We start from the raw sequence: 22,426 nt of genomic DNA, 5'->3' as shown, positions 1-22,426 counted from the left end.
GTCATCCGCAGTTTCTTTAAAGAACCTCCAGACTTGCGAACATGTAGGCCTGGCCACGAGAGTTAGACTCCGTGAAACAGTTGCTGATCTACTCGCTCTACCCCTGGCTCTCCCTCTGCCCACCCCTCTTCCTCTACCTGCGGGTGAACTTGCCTCCCCCTCAGAAGCACGGTCTTCACTAGGCTTATCCACCCAGCTCGGGTCATTCACCTCGTCCTCATCCACCAGCTCTTCCTCCAATTCCTCACTCTGCTCCCCACTTTGAGTTACATCCATCACAAAACGTCACTGTCTGACAACCAGGTCTCATTGTCATTATAAGACACATCTTCAAACCCCGCTTGCAAGTCCCCACTCTCATCACCCACTGACTGCATGAGCTGCATAGATTGGGCATCAAGACAGATCGACTGCTCCGGTTGCTCTGACTCAGGGAAGGGTCCAGAAAAGTGTTCCTGGGAGCATGGTAGTGGATCCGAATCCCTCCTTTCCCTGGAGGGGCCAGGCTGTGGGAAAGGAGGCTGAGCTAATGAAGAAAGGGTTCCACTCCCTTGGCTAATGTGGTTGGACTGTGTGGAAGACTGGGTGGTGGATAAGTTACTGGATACATTATCCGCTATCAACGTGATCACCTGTTCACACTGCTGCCGTTTTAATAGCGGTGTACCCTGTGACCCTGTAAGTTGCAAGAAGAAGCTAGGAAGTGAACATCTGTGGTATGCCACTGCTCCCTCTTCAACAGGTGCTGCTGTATCACCCTGCCCAGAATCACGGCCTCTGCCCACTGCATCGCTTGGAACCCCACGCCCTCGTCCTCGACCCTTACCTCTGGGGTTCACCATTTTATGGACACTGCACGGTCAAGAAAATATATTACTCAGACTACTTTTGTAGGTAGTCGTATAGAGTCTGTGTCTTTTACCTCACAACACAGTGACTGGATTCCCCTCCTGATTACTGTTAACTCCCTCACTGCTAGATAATTAGCAATGTTGTCTGCAGGCACTTCTTTAACTGCCAAACTGAGGTAATTAATTAAATGTAAAATCTGTTTCCTTTTACCTATACTTCTCTGGAGGCTCTGGAGAGTTCATGTGTCTTTGGTCTCAGAAGGAAATAAGGGGAGGTCAGAGAAGCTGAGACCATGTGGACCAGGAATTGGGGATTTTCTGCAGTATAAGTCAGGACGTGCTGCAGACAAACGTTCCAATTTATGTAATAGAAATACAAACAAGCTTAGATTATGAGCGGGGATTGAACAGGGTTAAATTTTAATAACCCTTACTAAATTTATCAAGAAATTATTTTATAGATATTTTCACATGGTTCAAAATAATGCATTGTTCACAGGAGCATAGTTAAAGGCTCATGGGCCCTGGTGTAAAATTTTATCCGGACTTGCACCCCCCCCCCCAAATTTCTATTAACAGCTATGGGCATGGCTTGCCTGCAACTTTTATCTGTGTAGCAGGCTTTGTAGCCAGTGATGGGGATAGTTAGGAACCTAAACACTGTTGTCCCTAAGTCGGGAAACACAGAGGAGCATCAAATAAATGTTATAAAACAGCCAAATATACAGGGGCACATACTGTAGCACAATCCTACATCGCATGCTGTAGGCAAGGAGTATATTATGTAGTGGAGACAACATTAGCTACTGCTATGTCAGGATAAAAAGGACTGCTAATTTGTGAGGTATGTAAAACTACATCTCTCAACATGAAAGATGTTAATGATAGGCTGGAAGAAGTTTAGAAGGATTTTGTGGGAGTTTTTTTTCTTTATGCAGTAAAAATGACATATTAAAGTGTACTTAAAGTGTTCATATATTTATCAACAAGTAGTTGATATATTTTCTCCCCCCACCACTGTGATTATCTAGGGTTACCTTATATCTTAAAGCCACTCTGTACCCACAATCTGACCCCCCCAAACCACTTGTTCTTTTGGATAGCTGCCTTTAATTCAAGATCTGTCCTGGGATCCGTTCGGCAGAGGATGCAGGTATTGTGCTAAAAACAACTTTTAAACTGGCAGCCTTGTGCCAAACGGCCGTGGCCTAGATTGTGTATGCATTAGACTGGCACACCCTCTCTGTCCCTCTTCCCCGCCCTCCTCATCATTAGGAATGCTCCAGGCAGGTTTTCTAATATTCTTCACCTGTGTCAGCATGGCACATGGGCTGGATTGTTAAGGCACCTGTGCAATGTTCAGACAGGACGGGCATTCCTAATGATGGAGAGGGTGGGGAGGAAGGAGGAAGGGGTGGTGCAAGGTTAGGGCACAGATACTGTAAGCCACAGCTGTTTGACACAGGGCTACAAGTTTAAAAGTTGTTTTAAAGAACAAAAACTGCATCACCTGCCGAACGGACCCCAGGACAGATCTTGGATTAAAAGAAGGTACACGTTTGGGAGGGACAGATTTTGAGTACAGAGTTGCTTTAAATCTACTCTATTACCCATTAGCTAGTCCCATAGCTAGTCCTATATTATGATACAGAGATTGTCTGGACTTGTGCTCTTAATATGAACTGACAGTGAAACATTTTAACGTCCTGTTGTTTTGAGGTTGTATTCTATTCTGTTATTGTTTATTACACTGGTCTACAAGTTTGGATTGTTTTTTGTGGGTTTTTTTTATTCTTTTTTTGTGGTTTAGGTGTTTTTGTGTGCACCAAGATGGATGAACTTCTGTTTCCTTTGCCATCACTTGACATAGTTGCTGAACAAAAAAGGTACAAAAACGCCAGAAAAAAATACACATACACATACAAAAAATGTCATACACACAGCAATGGCATTTTTGAGATGACCAGAACATTCCTATAGAAGTTTATATGAGAAAAATGCCACCCTTTGCCCAAAAAACGCAGCATTTTAGAAAAACTGCAGAAATGCCTCAAAAACGTGTATCATAAATGTGTATCATAAACTTCCATTGACTTCCAGCTATCATCTGGCCACTGGCGTTTTTACAAAAAAAAACAAACAAACAAAAAAAACGCTTACTTTTTTTGTGTGCTTTTTTCCAAAATCTTAAGGCAGTGTGAGGCCAGCCTTACACAAACATGGCTGCTTTTTTTTTTTTTTAAGGCACTACTCTTGTTCTCAGTTTTGGTGTTGGTTTTGCAGCTTAGTTCCATTTAATTAAATGAAGCTGAATTGAATGGAGTTGAATTGTAATAACTAAACACACTAAACCTGAGGACAGCAGTGGTGCTGTTTTTGCAAAATAAAGTAGCAGAGCTTTTTCTGGATAACCCTTAATCCCAAAGATGCTTGACCAAGTTGAGATCTATTGAATTTGAAAGCCAAGTCAACACCTTAATGTCTTTCTCATGTTTCTCAAACCTTCTATGAACAGTTTTTGCACTGTTACAGGGTACATTAAAAGAGGAAAATATACATCTGACCCCATTTTATTTATGATGGATTCACATCACAATTTCGTAGTATGTTGCAGTAAGAGGTCAACCAGAATATAATCAGCTAGTCACTACGTTCAGGATATTTCCCTTAACCAGGATATCTCCGTCCCGGGACCGGCTCCGGCAGCGGGACTCAGCGACATGAGGTAAGTATAAGGGGATCTATCTGGGGGTCGGGAGCCTGTCCTCTTTAAGTATACATGTACTCAGGCCCGCTTCTGCCATGAGGCAGAATGAGAATTCCGCCTCAGGCGGCAGATTTTGCGGTCCTGCAGTGGGTGGCATAATGTTCCCCCTGCTGTCATTTGTGTTAAGTTTCACTTAACAAAAATGACAGCAGCCGTGCAGCCGCTCACCTGTCCCGCTGGCCCGCCGCCCACGCTCACTGCTGTCCCCACATCCTACTGGGCTCCTGCGACGTGGGGACAGGGGGAGTGGGGGGGTTTGGGGCTTGCTGCGGATGGTGGTGAGGGGGCGGCTGCCTGAGGTTTGCCTCAGGCAGCAGAGACCCCAGAATCGGCCCTGCATGTACTTTCCGAGACTCAAAAATGCTGCACTTTTGAGTCCCTGAAAATACATGTATACCTTAGTAAAATTACATGAATGAAGTCAATAGCTGACTATGTTCAGGTCTGTGCCTGCATTTGCGCCTCCATGTTGGCATCCCATTTTAACAGGTTTTTATCAGGAGCAGCAACTTCTGGGAATGTTTTCTGAATTATATTTCCAAATGTACAGATATACAGAAAAGTGTTGGCACTTGATCAGCTAGAACCATTTGTTTTATTTGGATTTACAAATATGTCTTCCTAAAGAGAGAGAAAGAAAAAATAGCACAAAAGACAAAATAAAATGAATCCAATGACCCAGTTGACAGAGTAAATGTATATAATAATCATGTCCAGGTCAAATCTCCAACCACGACTTTCATCTTCAAAGTCAAGCCTGTGCTCCCCATGTGGAAACTGCCTTCTTCCTACAGGATCCATGTGTCTTCTGAAATCTGCTACCAAACACAGGTATAATCAGGAAGAGTACCACAAAGAAAACAAGATAACATATACCTGTACATATAGGCTCTGGTGTCACTATTACCACTACATATACACTGGGAAAATCCCCTGATGTTTACACCTACCATATACTGCAGACTCTGTATGCATCTGTTTAATATAAATTTGATGCCCATTGAGATCCAAACTGCATAGTTTACATATTGTTACATGATAAGCTGTCACTTCTACTTTTTGACATATAGATGTAGTAGGTAGAGTTGAGCGGATTCGGGTTTAGCAACATTTTCCGAACCTGAACGCTGTACATTTGATTCCCCGCAGCTGCACTAGTTGGATGCCACCCTAGGTAGTCCTGGAAATCATAGAAATATTCATACGCTGTATCCATGTTTCCTTAGCAGTGCTAGGGCTACATCTAACCTATAGCCACAGGGAATTAAGTGCTGAACGTTCAGGTTCGGAGAATGTTGCCAAATCGAACAACAGAGCTCAACATTAGTAGTGGCAATCAAACAGCATAGTGGCATGCTATGCTGCTCAAATGGCATGCTACGCTACTGGCATAGTGTGCCATAGTCAATGGGGGAGATTTATCAAACATGGTGTCAAGTGAAACTGGCTCAGTTGCCACTAGCAACCAATCAGATTCCACTTTTCATTTTGCAAAGAGTCTGTGAGGAATGAAAGGTAAAATCTGATTGGTTGCTAGGGGCAACTGAGCCAGTTTCACTTTACACCATGTTTGATAAATCTCTAGCATTGTGTTGTGGGCTAGAGGCGCTCTAAAGTATGCATCTCTGCTCATCTTAGATACTGAGGAATGACACACACCAAAACAGATAGTCAAATAGATATATTATATAACTTTAACCACATCTAAAGTCTTACCTCCAAAGACTCTGAATAGTCTGTTGCAGTTGGGTAGAGGCCATTTTGCACAATTTGCCCTCTGAAAACTTTGCTTTCTTTTAAGATACTCATTTGGAAAGAATGCAACAGAACATTTGCTGAGATCTGTAATTAAACAGATAAAAATGAGGTCATGTTCCAAAGTAATACAATCTGCCTACAGCCAGCACCACTAAGACTTGATGAATCAGCACTATTCTATAGAACAGTGCATTTAGTATGATCACATAAATTGTGTTTAATGAATATGATACGCTGTAAAAGGAATATATCAAAAATCCTGGCATTACCGCACTATTTTCATTTTCTATTTAACCCCTTGTTGCTTTTGCAGCATTTGGTGCACTGCAGAGTGGAAGTGACACAGGGAAAAACATATTAAAAAACAATTGAACCTTTTTTTCAGCGTTTTCGACCCATTCTTGGTTTTAGTTAAAGTACTGCCCAATGTGAGGACCAGAATGCATTAGACGTTCCAGATACTGACCAAATTCTGTGTGTGTGAACCCAGCCCCGTTATACTCTTTACCATCACAATTAGAGATAAGAGACTCTCCCAAGATTTTTTGGCAGTCTGATTTAGTAAATTTGGAAGTAGCTCTGTTACTGCCCATTCAAAGTATATAGAGGAGCAGTAACTCCTGTACTCCTGGCATAAAGTCCCACACAGGGGAACTGGCCTCCAGGCCAGGCCCTAGGGGGTATTGCAGCAGGTGAACTCTTGTTTGGCACACTCTCTGGAAACATTCTCGCTTGTAACTTCCCCAAATTAGTGTTACCTCAGTATATACTGTATACCTCTAAGGCAGACATGTCCAAACTTTTTTCGAAGAGTGCCAAATTTGATGAAGTGAACATGTGCGAGGGCCGACCATTTTACATGCTACATGCTATATGCTTTATAACACAGGCAGATAATAGCAAGCTGGATACCTGGGGGGCCGTAAAAGTTCGGAACGCGGGCCGCAAATGGCCCTCCGGCCGGACTTTGGACATGCCTGCTCTAAGGGATACCTTAATTGGGCAGGAACAATGTGGAAGGCCATAACCTTGGCCTGGGATAGGCAGAGAAAGTGTGAGGTACCCAGCTCAAGGACTGGCTAATAAAAAGTCTTTAAGCGGGGGGGGCGTGGCTTGAGCATGGCCGAGTGAGGACACGTCTGACCACAGCTCCGGGCCTCACGTTTCATTCCCGGGACTTTGCCCACCACCACAGCAACAGCGTTATGCCCACTGGGGGTAGGAAGGCACCCGCTACCAAGTTGGTCGACCCCCGAACCTCCCTGGACCAGTTTGTCCGGACGGCACCGAGCTGCTCTCAGCTGCAGCACACCAAGATGGCCGCCGCACCAGCTACCCGGTGCGCCACATAGAAGATGGCTCCTGCATTCCCAGACCTAAGCCAGTCGCTACCGGCGATCCTGAGAACCCCGCCGGGAGAAGGGGAGTCGCCCTCAGCTGTTACCGAGCTGGATCCACAGGGCTCTATGGCCTTTGACACCCTACTCTCCGAGGTGACAAATCTGCTTCAGGCCCTCGCCACCAGAGAGGAGCTCACCACACAGCTGGCGCGCATGGAGGAGCAACGCACTGGAGATATAGCAGAGATAAAATCCTCGATCTCCTCTACCACTGCCGCAGTGTCCGGGCTGAAATCTAGACAAGATGCCACAGACCAGACGTTTTCCTCACTAACCCCCCCGCCTGGACTCCCAAGACCTGATCTCCCACGTGGATGACCTAAAGAATCGGGGTTGTCGCAATAATGTTAAGATTCGCGGTCTGCCCAAGGATATCGGGCCGGATCGCCTCACCCATGCAGTCAAGTACATCCTCAACCGCTATCTGGGGGACCCCACGGATACCCACATAGAGTTGGACCGCACGCATAGGGTAGCAGGCCCGCGCCCACGTGACAGGAACCGCCCCCAAGACGTCCTATGCCGGGTACATTATTACCAGCAGAAGGAGGCGATCATGCAGCGCGCGTGGGAACGAGGCCCAATAGAGTTCAAAGGGGCTGAGATCACTCTTCTCCCGGATCTCTCCCTACGCACCCTGGCCAAGCGCCGAATGCTATGACCCATCCTGGATGCTATCCGAGACTCTGGGGCGTCCTACAGATGGGGCTATCCGTTTCATCTCATCATCAGACACGCCAGGACCACCTACCTGCTCCGCACACCGAGGGATCTGCCTGGTGCCTTGGAACTGCTCGAATTATCATCACTCCACCTGCCGGACTGGATGGCTCCGGACCTCCTGCCTCCACCAGTAGGCCATGTTACGGGGAATCGTTCCCCGCGACCGGAGTCGCGCAGATCTTGCTCTCCTCCTCGCCCACGTCCCCGCTCCCCCGGCAAAGGAACCGCCGTTCTCCGCACGACCGTCATTTAGAGTCCTGTTGAATGTCGGCTCCCTACTGATGCTGGTTTGCTTCACTGGCCTGATCGGGGGTGCCGCCACTATGTTCCAGGTTAGATGTTCTTGCCCGCTGCAGCACACTGGAGAGATGTGGTGATCCTGCGGCTTTCCCCAGCCAAGTAAGACTGTCCATGAATGTAAGTCCGGTTGGGACATGGAGGCCGTGGTGTGGTGCAGTTAACCCTGAAGGGCCTTCCGGCGAACTGTTCCCCTTCCTCCTTACCGCCCTGCCTGGTTTCCCCAGCTCCATCCCGGCCCTTTCATCCCACCCCTCCAGTCATTATTCCCCCCCTTCCTCCTTCCCCCCCACCGGAGTGTCAGGGTGCGGAGTCACCGTCCTCTTGCAGCTCCCCTCCGTGCCCTCTCTTGAAGCCTCCCCCCACTTCCCCCACGGCTCATTCCCTAGAGCAGGGTCCAGATGCGACTCTCTAGTAGACTGGACATCACCGGGACTGACTGTTGATATGCCGGCTGCGGTGGGTGGGAATGTCATGTTATTCTTGGTTGACACTGCTTCCCCCCCCCACCGTTCCAGCCTCCCCCCACCGCCCCAGTCTTCTCCCCCTCCCCCTGTCCTTTCCCCCTTCCTCTCCCCCTCCTTTCCTCTCCCCCCCTTTCCCCTTTCCTCTTCCCTCCATTGTCTAGGCCCACTCCTCACTGAGTCAGCAGTGCTCTGTTTATCGATCAACGCACAAGGCCTAAACGTCCCAGAGAAACGCTCCTCTTTGCTGCGTCTTTTATGGGCTAAAAGGGCCTCGGTGGCCTTTATCCAGAAAACCCACTTCCGCAGGGACCAAGTGCAGAAATTGTCGGACCACCACTTCACAGCAGCTTACCATAGCTGCTCCCCGGACTCAAAACGAAGGGGGTGTCGATATTGTTTGCACGCTCGGCCCCCTGGGAATTCTTAGATCAGAGGTCGGACTCAGAGGGACGGTTCCTTTTTGTAAAAGGTAAAATGGCGGGTGCTCTATGTACCTTTGGCACGATCTACCTTCCCAACGTAGGTCAAATTGCTTTTCTGGAACAGTGTCTATCGGAGGTGGATGATTTCCTGGAGGGTATGGTTGTCCTCAACATGGCTCTTCATCCTCTTCTTGACTCTTCTTCTGGCCACTCTGCTCTTTCCTTCTCCTCTCTACGCTGGGTGAAACAATCCCTTCATTCCCCCAACTAATGGACACCTGGCAGCTACTTCACCCCGTGACAAAGACTTCACTTTCTTTTCACACCACCACAATGTATACTCCCGCTGTCAGGACCAGTCACACGAAACACACAGAGACAGTGAGCCCTGAGCTCAGCCCCTTCCACTGTCCCTACCTAATTGCCGCAATCTGCCCTAAAATGGCAGCGGACAACTTGACGGCGATCCCTGGCCTGGATACGTGAAACAATAGACAAGACAAAACGAACAAACACAATAAGAATGGTCAGCAATCCGGGTCACAACAGTCTGGCAGCAAAGGTACAAAATCAGGATCCAAAAGAGTAGTCAAATAACAGGCAATATGGTCGGGGGCAGGCAGCAAGCAAGGGAGGTCAAAAGATACAAGGCAGAAATCAGGAGAAGCAAAGAAACAGAACCACAAGCAGGCAGAGACTAAGTCAATAACCGGCAAGGCCCAGGCAGAAACAGAAATCTTAAATAGGACACCAGGAACCAAGTCCAGAAGATGATAGGAGGGACCAGCTGTCAATCACTGAGGCAAAGGCAGGTTAACCGTTACATGACCAGGGTAGCTTAGAAGCACAGACACAGGTGGGGCAGGGAAAACAATTAGCAGACCAGAAGAAATAAGACACAGTTCAGACAGGGCAAAAACAAGGCAAACAAAACACAGAATAAATGGAAGATTATGGCCAAAATCGCAGTCTTTGGCGCAGAGGTCGAATCTTCGCAGCAGAGGGTGGCACTGATGCCTTTTCAGGCGCGATCATGACACCCGCTTTGACTATCTTTTTGTCTCCCATGCTAACTTGGACTGTGTGACAGCAGCCTCCATCGATCCCATCTCCTTTTCTGACCACGCCATGATCTCTCTCTTTCTCTATCTTCCTCCCCCCCCCCAACCTCGGGACTGGCGCTGGCATTTAAACAAGACTCTGCTGAGGGACCCAGGGGTCCTGGCCGAAGTTCGGGCTGACCTTACCACCTACCTCTCCTCTAATGCCCCCCCTGAGTCTTTCCCGCTGATGGTGTGGGAAGCACATAAATGCTTCATAAGGGGCACATTTATCAAGCTGGCATCCCGCCTTAAGAAGGAGAGATCAGCCCAAATATTGTCCTTGATCAAGCAGATTGCGGACCTGGACAAGCGACACAAAAGGACTCTTGCCCTTGCCACAGGGTCAGAGCTGGCGGCCTTGCGAAGTAAGCTAAGAGATCTAACCTTTGCAAATGCCAAGGCCTCTCTAGTGTGATGTCGCCGCGATTACTTTGAGTTCGGCAATAAACCAGGCAAGACCCTAGCTTGGGCCCTGCGCCTACAGAGAGCTCGTTCTTTCATCCCCCATATCTCCTCTCCCACCGGATCGAAACTAACTCTCTTCCCATATTGCAGAATCCTTCCGGGATTATTATACCTCCCTCTATGGCCTGTCAACTCCTGCAGCCTCCTCGGATTCCATACCCCTTCACTCGGCTATTGCCTCGTACCTGACGGATTCGGGTCTCCCAGCCCTGCCCGAGGAGGACGCCGCATTGCTCAAATCCCCCATCACGGCTTCGGAATGGGAATGGGCACATAAGACGTCCCCATCGGGCAAGGCTCCGGGACCGGATGGGTTTATATTGCCCTACTATAAGACCTTCGGTTGCCTCCTTCAGGACCATTTCCTCTCCGCCTTCAACTCTGTGTCCACTGGCTCCCCTCTTCCCACAGATGCCCTCCGCGCTCATATCTCAGTTATCCCCAAAGATGGTAAAGACCCCTCACATTGTCAAAACTACCGTCCCATCTCCCTTCTGAATTTGGACCTTAAATTGTCTTCTAAAATTTTGGAGGCTCGTCTCATCCCCCTTCTGCAAGCCATAATACACCCTGACCAGGTAGGGTTCATGCCCATGCGAGAGGCTTGCGACAATACCACTAGAGCCATAAACATTACCCACTTACCCGTTCTTCTGCCCTTCCAGCCATGCTCCTGTGCACGGACGCGGAGAAGGCTTTTGATCGAGTAGGATGGCCTTTCCTCTTTGCCACACTCAGACATATCGGCCTCGGCCCTCACATGTTGGAGTGGATTGGCTCTTTTTACTCCCATTCTTCGGCCCAGGTATCGGTCAATGGCCTTCTCTCTGCTTCCTTTCCAATCTCTAATGGAACGCGGCAGAGCTGCCCTCTCTCCCCGCTCATCTTCATCCTGACTCTGGAGCCTTTCCTTAGACAAATGAGGCGTAATCTCGGGGGTGCGTGTGGGATCAGTGAAACACAGAGTTGCTGCTTACGCGGATGACCTCTTATTTTTCCTTACTCAGCCTACTGTCTCTCTCCCCAACCTTCTGTCTGAACTATCCCGTTACCAAACCCTCTCTAACTATTAAATTAATCTCCAAAAATCTGAGGCCCTCAATATCTCCCTTTCTACCAAGGTGGTTTCCTCCCTCGAAGCGTCTTTTCCCTTCCGGGGGTTCGGCTCACACCTTCCACGTCCGATTTATACAAGGTGAATTTCCTACCTAAGCTTCAGACGATAGAGACGGACTTACTACGGTGGCACAAAGGCACCTTTTCCTGGTTTGGCCGATGTGCTATCTTTAAAATGAATGTCCTGCCCGTCTCCTGTATCTCTTTCAGGCCCTCCCGATTGCGGTCCCCCTGTCGTTCTTCAGGCAACCTACCTCACTCCTCACCAAATTCATAAACAGCCACAAACAGCCACAGCTAGCAAAGGCAGTTTTGTATCGCCCCAAATCACGAGGAGGCCTTGGTCTTCCCAACCTCTATCAATATTATGTAGCTGCCCACCTGTCCAGAGTACTGGACTGGCACCGCCACTCCTCTACAAAGTTGTGGGTGGATCTGGGAAAGGCGATGACTCCTCTGTCTTTGCTGGCTGCACCCTGGCTACCGGCCTCAGCCTGCTTCGTGAGCCCCCATCCTACCATTGCCCCGACACTCCAGGTCTGTCATAAACACCTCTCCGCCGGCTTTCTGGCCCCACACCCCTCCCCTCTGTTCCCGATTCTAGACAACCCATCCTTTCGCCCGGCGGTGAAAGACGCTGGCTTCCGTGCTGGCTACTTTTGTGCACAATTCTTCCTCAGGGGTACGACGTGGCCCTCGCTCTCCGATCTCAATGCTTTGATGGACCCCACCCCTTTGGGATTCTGGAGATCGCTTCAGCTTCACCATTCACCTCCTCACCCTCCCCATGCCCTCTTGTTTCGCCCGGACACTCACTCAGTTCGAATCTCTATGCCTGGGCTCCGGCCCTCTCAGACATTCTCTTTTCCCTCTATACGCCATGATGGGCTCCCCTCCATATCAGCCCCCCCCCCTTCTCGCGGCCTGGGAAGAGGATCTAAACACCTCTTTCTCTGCAGCGCAGGTGGACCGAGTGCTTACATGCACGCATTCTTCCTCAATCTCCTCCCGTATCCAGGAGTCGGGCTACAAGCTCCTATCCAGATGGTACCAGGTTCCTACCCACCTCCACCGGATTTTCCCTGAGGTGTCTCCACACTGTTGGAGGGATTGCGGTGAGGAGGGCCCCCTTCTGCACACATTCTGGAGCTGCTCCAAACTAGAGACTTTTTGGAAGGAGGTGTGGCGTATCACCTCCTCCTTTACCGACTATCCTCTTCCTTTTTCTCCTGCCCTCTTCCTCCTGCACGTGTCTGACATCCCCCTCAGAAGTTACCGTTCCTCAGTTCTCCGACACCTGATCAACGCTGCCCGGGTTTGTATTCTTGCCCTGTGGCGTCAACCAGACCCTCCTAGCCTTGCACTATGGATCCGGAAAGTGGAAGATATCAGACGCATGGAGGATCTGACTGCTCAGCTCCATGACCGGAGCTCCCGGTTCTTTCGGACGTGGTTCTACTGGGAACAGTTCACTGATTCTTCCGAATATAGATCTCTGCTTGTTTCTATAGACAGCAGTGGACACCTTCTCTGGGACACTGCTCTGAGGCTGCAGTAAACTAATGCTGCCACTACACAGGAAATGGAGCCATCTGCTTCTGGCTCTGTTCTCACTGTATTAAGGGTACCAAACAGCTGATCAGCAGGGGAACAGGGTGTCAGCACCTTACCGAACAACTCCTGTAGATATCAATGGTTTCATCTTTGAAAACCTCTTTAACCCTTAGAGGAGCGGGCCAATTTCAATTTTTGCGTTTTTGTTTTTCCCTCCTTGTGCTTAAAAGGTCATAGCACTTGCATTTTTTCACCTAGAAACCCACATGAGCCCTTTGCAAAGACAGATATGTACTTGGCAAAGACAGGCTAAATTTTTTCATAAAGTACACTGCGAAACCAGAGAAAAATTCAATGTGTGATGTTTTTACGCCATTCGCCCTGGGGTAAAACTGACTTATTATATATGTTCCTCAAGTCGTTACGATTACAGCAATATGTAACTTGTATAACTTTTATTGAATCTGATGGCCTGTAAAAAATTCAAACCATTGTTAATAAATATATGTTCCTTAAAATCGCTCCATTCCCAGGCTTATAGCGCTTTTATCCTTTGATCTATGGGGCTGTGTGAGGTGTCATTTTTTGCCCTATGATGTGTTCTTTCTATTGATTGTGCATATGCGACTTTCTGAACGCTTTTTTTTACAATTTTCCTGGATTTGATGCGACCAAAAATGCGCAATTTTGCACTTTGGGATTTTTTTGCGCTTACGCAGTTTACCGTGCAAGATCAGGAATGTGATTATTTAATAATTTGGGCGATCACGCACGCGGCAATAACAAACATGTTTATTTATTTATTTTTATTTATAACATGGGAAAAGGGGGGTGATTCAGACTTTTATTAGGGGAGGGGGATTTTCATTAATAACACTTTTTTTTTTACTTTTACACTTATACTAGAAGCCCCCCTGGGGGACTTCTAGTATAAGCACTCTGATCTCTCATTGAGATCTACAGTATGTTGCATAGATATGCAGCATAGATCGATGAGATAGGCACTTTGATTGCTTTCGGCTGCTGCAGCCGGAAGCAATCGAGTACCAAGCAGGGATCAGCGCCATTACGGCGCTGAGCCCGGGCGGAGGAGGATGTGTGGATCGCTCCTCTGGGACACCAGGGAACGGCTGCGTCAAGTAATCGGATGCAGCTGTTAACTTTGACAGCGTCATCCGATTACATTATTAGCAGGCACGGCGATCGGACCATGCCTGCTAATAGCCGCAGTCCCGGGCTACGAGCAGCACCTGGGACCGCGGCCGCCGCGCGACCCCGCTCTGAACACATGTAGGCGGCCCTGGACGTATAGGTATGTCCAGGGTCGCCTAAGGGTTAATATGTAAAGTAATGGTTTAGTAAAGAATGGCTGAAGAGAGCTAGAGGCAGATCAAAAGAATGCAGAAAGTCTACAGGAGCTTAGTGAGTATTAATTCACCGCTTGAACTGCTTAGAACTTCTCTATAATGTTCTCCATTCTGTATTCATAAGTTCTTATAATATGGATTCTGAGATTTTATAAACTATAGCACAGGCCAAGGAAAAATCTAGGACAGATGAGAAAAAAATTAAGGAGACATTCCTTAGTTCTGGGACTCAGGCCTCAGAAATGTTGACTTGAACATTGTAGAAATATTCTTATTGCAGCCAGGCTATCTCTGATTACGCATGGAAGTCGCCCAATCCTCCCACGATTTCAGAAGTTATTAACCGTGTTAACTCAAAATACTCCCATGAGATTTGCCTATCTCCTGTCTCCTTACCTAATGTGAAGGCTTTAAAAAACTTCTTCGCCCTTTGCGAAATAATTTTGGTTATCTATATATTTGAACTTATGGAGAATTACTGTGTTCACATTATTGTTGGCTGATATACATTTGTGTATGATGTTCTTTCTTGTTGTTCAGGCCTGTTTATAGGCCTTTGTTGTATAAATTTTTAAAATTTTATAAAAATTAAAAAAATATATATATTGGGTGTGATGCCACATGCATGCAATGATCAAGATATCCATCCAACCCCTCCAATCTTGAAATGAATACTACTGAGATGCGGAAAAGAGGAATGTAGAAAGTGAGCACTGGGGAGCAGAAGACCTGAGTCATTTTCTATTCTTTAAATGTAGTCCCACCAGCTATACTCCAACAGTTCACAGTTGAATGAGGTTTAGACTTGGAATGTTTTTCAATGTTTGGTTTCAAATAATTGACAATTGAAGTATGTTAATGAAAATGTAATGACAAACATACAGGATGATAAAAATTAAGATAAATTGTCATTACCTGAATGGAAATGTACTCTTGAAATAATTGATCTGCACAGTGGACATGGAGTCCTTGAAGGATTGTCTCTCGCTAGTGTCCGTAAACATGGCTCACAAAAGATGTGCCGGCACGGATAACATATGTAGGGATTGAAATATACATCTAAGCATACAGCGCATGTGTAGCTCTCCTTTTCTTTGATAAGCTCGTCGTCATCTTCTGTGGCTATATGATGCGGTTTATTGATCTATGGAAAAAAGAACCTAGACGTGATATATTGGTTTTTGCACACAAAGTAATTTCACATGAACACCTAATGACTCATAAACCCATACTAGCGTAGTGAGTCAATTTAACATGGAATTAACAGGCATGTCACAACGTCATGTGAAAGCCGTTATTACACATTCCTTGCAATAAGGGGAATGAGTGGGAAGCAGGGGAAGAATGGAGCCATGTATCACCGGAGATGAATCTCAATCTGCCATTAGCAATTGGAAAGAAGGCTTTTCCCTACCTAGATTAAGCTGATAATGAATAATTGGTTGCAGACATCTGCATAGCACAGTGGCTAGGACATTGCTAACATGATCTCCTTTGCATGCAGGCAACAGTGATTGATGCTTCACAAGTCCTGGCACATTTGTCATACAGATAATGAGCTGAGCCTACTGTATTCCAAAAAGAGATCAATCACAAGTCTGCTCAGTCCTCTATGCCCACTCCTTTTCCGAAGACGAGTTGCAGAGTGAAATGTAGAGGCACAGTGCTGAGTCTGAGATGGGTATGAAAGCAAATCCTCTACTTGGTTCATTAGTAGAATAAACAGGGAGTCATCTTTAGAGAATCAGGATAATAGAAGTGGAGGGAGTAATTATCATAGAGTAGTAAATAGTTATACTGGAATAAGGTCTGACTAAAGTCTCATTTTCACAAGGGAATGCCTCTGGTTTAATGACTATGGATGCTATGTGTCTGTTTTATTTGTACTTTAGTCATACTCAGATGGATCAGGTTGGGTTTATAGGGCTACAGTTCTGATATTGCTCTATTTATCCCTGCTGGAACTACCTGCAGAGATACTATGGGTATGGGGTCTATCCTAGAGAGAGGAATACAGAGTGGAGCTCCTTGTTCGTGTCCTTGGCAGCAATTTGGCTACTAAGTGTTGGTGCTGTGCTGCAGATAGCCATATTGTCATTGGTGTGTACATACAAAGAGATATTAAGACAGCTGTCTAATAACTGAATACATATTAGTCAATAAAATTATTATACTACCTTTATGTGGTCGCTTCTAAAACAAGCTGGCCACTCTGTTTTCTTCATTGCCCTCCTTCCTATAAAGTTTACATCCTGTCAGGGACTTCTTGTTCCTGCTGTAAACGCTAGCTTGGAATTCAGTTAAACTTTAATAAACTGTGGGAAGGCTTCTTTGGGTGTAATGGTCAAGGTTATAGTCAAGAAGGTGTGGTAGGAGGTAATGTTGGCTTAATCCCAGTTATAGCTGTAATGACTGGAGTAGTGGATCCACTGGACCGTCACCAGCGATGGCGTAAACCGCACCAGGGAGCGGAGTCTAAGGGCCGTTGGTCTTCACCAGAGCCCACCGCAAGGCTGGATGGACCGCCACGTCGCTACCCCTGGATTGGCTTGCTAGTGACGGGGGACGAGGTGTAACAGGAACAGAGGGGCAACAGGCAGGAACAACGGGCAGGAACAACGGACAGGTACAACAGGCAGGAGCAACGGGCGGCTGGGACAAAACACACTAGGAAGCATGCAGAGGCTCCAACACCTGTGGTGGGGCAGGGCTGCAATTTATAGGAGAGTCTCAGAGCAGAGCAGCAGTCAATTAAAGGCACACTGACCCTTTAAGTTATAGCAGAGCCGGGGCGCGCGCTCCCTAGGAGACAGGGACGCGCCCGTCGGGGTGACAGGGAGCTGGAGGAGGAGGAGCCCCGGCACAGAGCAGGAGATGGGGCAGCAGCGGCGCAGCGAGAGGTATGTGCCGCGGCCGCGGATGTGACAATAGCAGATAGAGTATTCAGAAGGTACAGGTTAATTCTAGACAGGAAGTGGAGCCATGAAGACAACATAGCAGAGAGTTTGCATCCGAGAAAGAAGGAAAGCATGAATGCTCAAAAAAGGTAGCAAAACTTTATTTACCAATATATTTTGATTTATTAGGCAGTTAAAATAGGTTTTATCATTGTAAAATGCCCTTTTTAAGTTAATGTAATGCTTCCAAAGGTTTCCAGATAATATAATTAAAGCATGATTTTAAAGGGAAACTCCAGGTAGAGGTAAAAAAAAATGAAACTTCTGCAGAAGCATAACGCATTACTTATCTGTCTATTCCAGTTTTAAAACTACTGAAAATCTTTTTTTTTTTTTTTTTTGGGGGGGGGGGGGTTGTTCTGGTTTGTGTTTCTGTCCTTACTGGTTTATGAGTTCCCAGAGTTCCCCCCATCACGATCAGTAAAATTAGTGCAGCACTTGCTTCTGGCCAGACAGAGATGGTGAATCACTCAGGGGATTTGGGGATCCAGCCAAGCCTCCTGTCTGCATCATCAGCCTGATCTCAGCAAACACACACAATGTGAGACAAAAGCCTGGAACATTTGTCTCCTAAGGTGGGAGAGCAGAGGGAGCAGGAGACTATGTGAATTGGCACTTTGTGGATTTCTATCAGCTACTAGTTTGGCAGAACCGTACAGATACAGTAATACATTGTATAGACACATCTGTATAACTTTTAATGTACTTTTAATAGAAAACAAGTTTTTCTTATCTGGAGTTCCCCTTTAACCCCTTAGTGACCGCCGCACGCATATTCACGGCGGCCACTAATTGGTTTTATTCCGATGCGTACGCCTTTTAACGGCGGGCGCATCGGAATAAATTACCGCCCGGCGGCGGCTGCAGGACGTGTGATCAGCAGTCAGTGTGACCGCTGACACCCTCCTGTAACTGCCCGGAGCGGAGGATTCTCCGCTGCGCGCAGTTTAACCCGTTAAATGCCGCTGTCAAAGCGTGACAGCGGCATCTAACGGGTCCCGGTGATCGCGATGGGTCCATCGCGCTGTCCGGTCCTCCGATGTCTCCATGGTGATCCCGGGGTCCTAATGAAGGTCCCTGGGGTCTCCATGGAGATGCCTGATGCTGACAGGGGTGGCCATGGCTATTGCCTGTCAGAATGAGGCATGATACAATACATTGCAGTACATCAGGTACTGCAATGTATTGTATCAGTGATCAAAGAATTTTACACTAGTGTACAGTAATGTACACTAGTGTAAAAGTAAAAAAAAGTAAAAAAAAAAAAGGGTGCACCAAACACAATACAGCCCCCCCCCAGCCCCCCCCAATAATAAAGATGCATTACATTGCCCCATACCCAATAAAACGTGACATAAAAGTGATCAAAAACACAAATCATATACATATTTGGTATCGCCACGTCCGTTACGACCCAATCTATAAAACTATATCAATAATTACACCGCACGACACACGCTGTAAAAAAAATAAAAAAAACAGTACCAGAATAGCTGTATTTTATCAATCCACTTTAGAAAATACGTCATAAAAGAGATCAAAAAGTCATATACATATACAACTTGGTATCAATAGAAACTACAGATCTTCCCACAAAAAACAAGCCCAAAACCAGCTCTGTCGCGCAAAAGATGAGAACGCTATGGATCTTGCAATGCGGCGACAGTTTTTGTGGATTTTTGCTAGGAAGATAGTTTCTATTGCGCCAAAGTGATAATAGTTAAAAAAAACCTACACAAATGTGGTATCGCCGTAACCATACCGACCCAGAGAATATATGTATTATGTTATTAGTGACCGCTGATACAGATTTTTACGGCGATCACTAATAGGCTCTATTCTGCTGCCATCAGCTCTTTATGGCGATGGTGCAGAATAGTGCAGCAGCACCGGTAATGCCCGCAGCCCCCTCCTCTCAGCTACCGGAGGTAGCTGAGGGGTTGGGGCAGAGTGTGGGGTAAGTCCCGGCCAGTCCCCTCACCGACGATCGCCGTTATTAACAGTATAACGGCGGCCACCGTTAACAGACATTGCCAGCGCAGCTGAACGCTTTCATCTCTTCTCACCGTGAATCCACAGTGAGAGGAGATGAGAACATGTCCCCCCCCCTGTCCCCAGAATTAACCCTAGTGACCTGGTCACTGACCCTCCCCTCCCAGGGCGGCCATCTGATCCAAGATGGCCGCCGCCATCTCTGTGAACAGACTCTGTTCACAGTGATGGATTCCTAAAAATGATCAAAGCTTCATTCTCTCCACCACCGGAGGTGGCGGAGAGCATGGGGCAATGATCGGTGACCACCCGGTGTGGTCCCAGTACAAGTGATCAGCGGTATATACTATATACCACTGATCGCTTGTTCCAAATGGTGCCGGCACTTTTTTACGCCTGTCACCAAAGTCAAGTGCCCAGATTACCTGTAACCACCCCAGATTACCTGTAACCACCCCAGATTGCCCGTCACCACCCCAGATTGCCTGTAACCACCCCAGATTGCCTGTAACCACCCTAGATTACCTGTAATCTTCCCAGATTGTCCGTAATCTCCCCAGATTGCCCGTATCCACCCCAGATTGCCCGTATCCACCCCAGATTGTCCGTATCCACCCCAGATAGCCCATAACCATCCCAGACAGCCCATAACCACCCGAGATTGCCCGACACTACCCCAGATTGCCTGTCACTACCCCAGATTGCCTGTCACTAACCCAGATTGCCTGTCATTACCCCAGATTGCCCGTAATCTCCCCAGATTGCCCGTAATCTCGACTCATTGCCCCTTAATCTCCCCAGATTGCCCGTATCCCCCCCCAGATAGCCCATAAACATTCCAGACAGCCCGTAACCACCACAGATTGCCCGTAACCACCCCAGATTGCCACAGACTGCCTGTAACTACCCCAAATTGCCTGTAACCACCCCAGATTGCTCGCAACCACCCCAGATTGCCCGTCACCACCCCAGATAGCCAGTGAACACCCCAGATTGCCAGTGAACACCCCAGATAGCCCATCATCACCCCAGATAGCCAGTAACAGCCCCTAGATAGCCAGTAAACACCCCAAGATTGCCCATAACCACCCCATATAGCCAGTAAACACCCCATAACCACCCCATACAGCCAGTAAACACCCCCAGATTGCCCGTAACCACCCCAGATTGCCTGTGACCACCCCAGATTGACCGTAACCACCCCAGATTGTCACAGACTGCTCGTAACCACCCCAGATTGCCCATTACCCCACCAGATTGCCTGTTGCCACCTCAGATAGCCAGTAAACACCCCGAGATTGTCCATTACCACCCCAGATATTCAGTAAACACCCACATATTGCCTGTAACTAAAATGACACTCCCTCTCTTCTGAGCCCTGCTGTGTGCCCATACAGTGGTTTATGCCCACATATGGGGTACCATTGTACTCAGGAGAACCTCCGTTACAAATTTTGGGGTGCTTTTTCTCCCCTGTTCCTAGTGAAATTGAGAAATTTTAAACCAAAAAAACATGTTATTGGAAAAATTCTATTTTTTTCATTTTTACGGTCTAGTTTTGAATACTTTCCTCCAATACCTGTGGGGTCAAAATGCTCACCACACCCCAAGATGAATTTCTTGAGGGGTGTACTTTTCAAAATGGGGTGACTTTTGGGGGGGGGGTTCTATTCTGTAGACATTACAGGGGCACTGCAAACGCACCTGGCTCTCAGAAACTTCTTCAGAAAAATCATGCACTGAAAATGCTAATTGGCGCTCCCTTCCTTCTGAGGCCCGCTGTGTGCCCACACAGTCGTTTATTCCCACATATGGGGTACCGTTCTACTCAGGAGTACCTGCGTTACATATATTGAGGTGAGTTTTCTCCCCTGTTCCTCGTGAAATTGAGAAATTTCAAACTAAACAAACATGTTATTGGAAAAATTCTATTTTTTCATTTTTACTGTCTTCTTTTGAATACTTTCCTCTAATACCTATGGGGTCAAAATGGTCACCAAACCACAAGATGAATTCTTTGAGGGGTGCACTTTCCAAAATGGGGTGACTTTTGGGGGGGTTCTATTCTGCTGATACTACAGGGGCTCTGCAAACGCACCTGGCGCTCAGAAACTTCTTCAGAAAAATCATGCACTGAAAATGCTAATTGGCGCTCCCTTCCCTCCGAGGCCCGCTGTGTGCCCACACAGTGGTTTATACCCATGTATGGGGTACCGTTCTACTCAGGAGAACCTGCGTTACATATATTGCAGTGAGTTTTCTCCCCTATTCCTCGTGAAATTGAGAAATTTCAAACTAAACAAACATGTTATTGGAAAAATTTTATTTTTTCATTTTTACTGTCTTCTTTTGAATACTTTTCTCTAATACCTGTGGGGTCAAATGGTCACCACACCCCAAGATGTATTCTTTGAGGGGTGCAATTTCCTAAATGGGGTGACTTTTGGAGGGCGGTTATTCTGCTGACACTACAGGGGCACTGCAAATGCACCTGGCACTCAGAAACTTCTTCAGCAAAATCTGAACTGGAAATGCTAATTGGCGCTTCTTTCCTTCTGAGCCCTGCTGTGTGCCCACACAGTGGTTTATGCCCACATATGGGGTACCGTTCTACTCAGGAGAACCTGCTTTACATATATTCGGGTGAGTTTTCTCCCCTGTTCCTCGTGAAATTGAGAAATTTCAAACTAAACAAACATATTATTGAAAAAATTCTATTTTTTCATTTTTACTGTCTTCTTTTGAATACTTTCCTCTAATACCTGTGGGGTCAAAATGGTCAACACACCCCAAGATGTATTCTTTGAGGGGTGTACTTTCCAAAATGGAAACTTTTGGGGGGGTTCTATTCTGCTGACACTACAGGGGCTCTGTAATAGCACCGGGCGCTCAGAAACTTCTTCAGCAAAATCTTAACTGGAAATGCTAATAGGCGCTCCTTCCCTTCTGAGCCCCGCTGTGTGCCCATACAGTTGTTTACGCCCACATATGGGGTACCATTGTACTCAGGAGAACCTGCGTTACAAAATTTGGCGTGCATTTTCTCTCATGTTTATTATGAAAATGAGATACTTTAATCTTAACAAATATATTATTGGAAAATTTCTATTTTCCATTTTTTTCCGGCCTAATTGTGAATACTTTTCTCCAGCCACTGTAGGGTTAAAATGCTAGGGTTATACCCCTA

General features: G+C 46.9%; 1 protein-coding gene across 3 annotated transcripts in view; it reads right to left on the bottom strand.

Annotated features, from left to right (window-relative positions):
• Positions 1–4,194: 4,194 nt before the first annotated feature.
• The window catches only part of RNF180 (ring finger protein 180), a 55,691-nt gene continuing 37,459 nt past the window's right edge, over positions 4,195–22,426 (bottom strand). For 2 of the 3 annotated variants that reach the window (XM_069962717.1, XM_069962719.1), the window contains 3 exons: positions 15,206–15,434; positions 5,335–5,460; positions 4,195–4,436 (listed from right to left, as the gene is read on the bottom strand). In XM_069962717.1, the coding sequence (XP_069818818.1) occupies positions 4,240–4,436; positions 5,335–5,460; positions 15,206–15,434 (552 nt within the window). In that variant the 3' untranslated portion in view covers positions 4,195–4,239. The remainder of the gene's footprint in view (positions 4,437–5,334; positions 5,461–15,205; positions 15,435–22,426) is intronic. The other variant, XM_069962718.1, reaches the window with a different exon arrangement.

The sequence above is a fragment of the Dendropsophus ebraccatus genome, chromosome 3, assembly GCF_027789765.1.
Source record: "Dendropsophus ebraccatus isolate aDenEbr1 chromosome 3, aDenEbr1.pat, whole genome shotgun sequence".
NCBI lineage: Eukaryota > Metazoa > Chordata > Amphibia > Anura > Hylidae > Dendropsophus > Dendropsophus ebraccatus.
The sequence above is the reverse complement of the archived record's forward strand: the minus strand, read 5'-3'. Positions and strand labels throughout refer to the sequence as shown.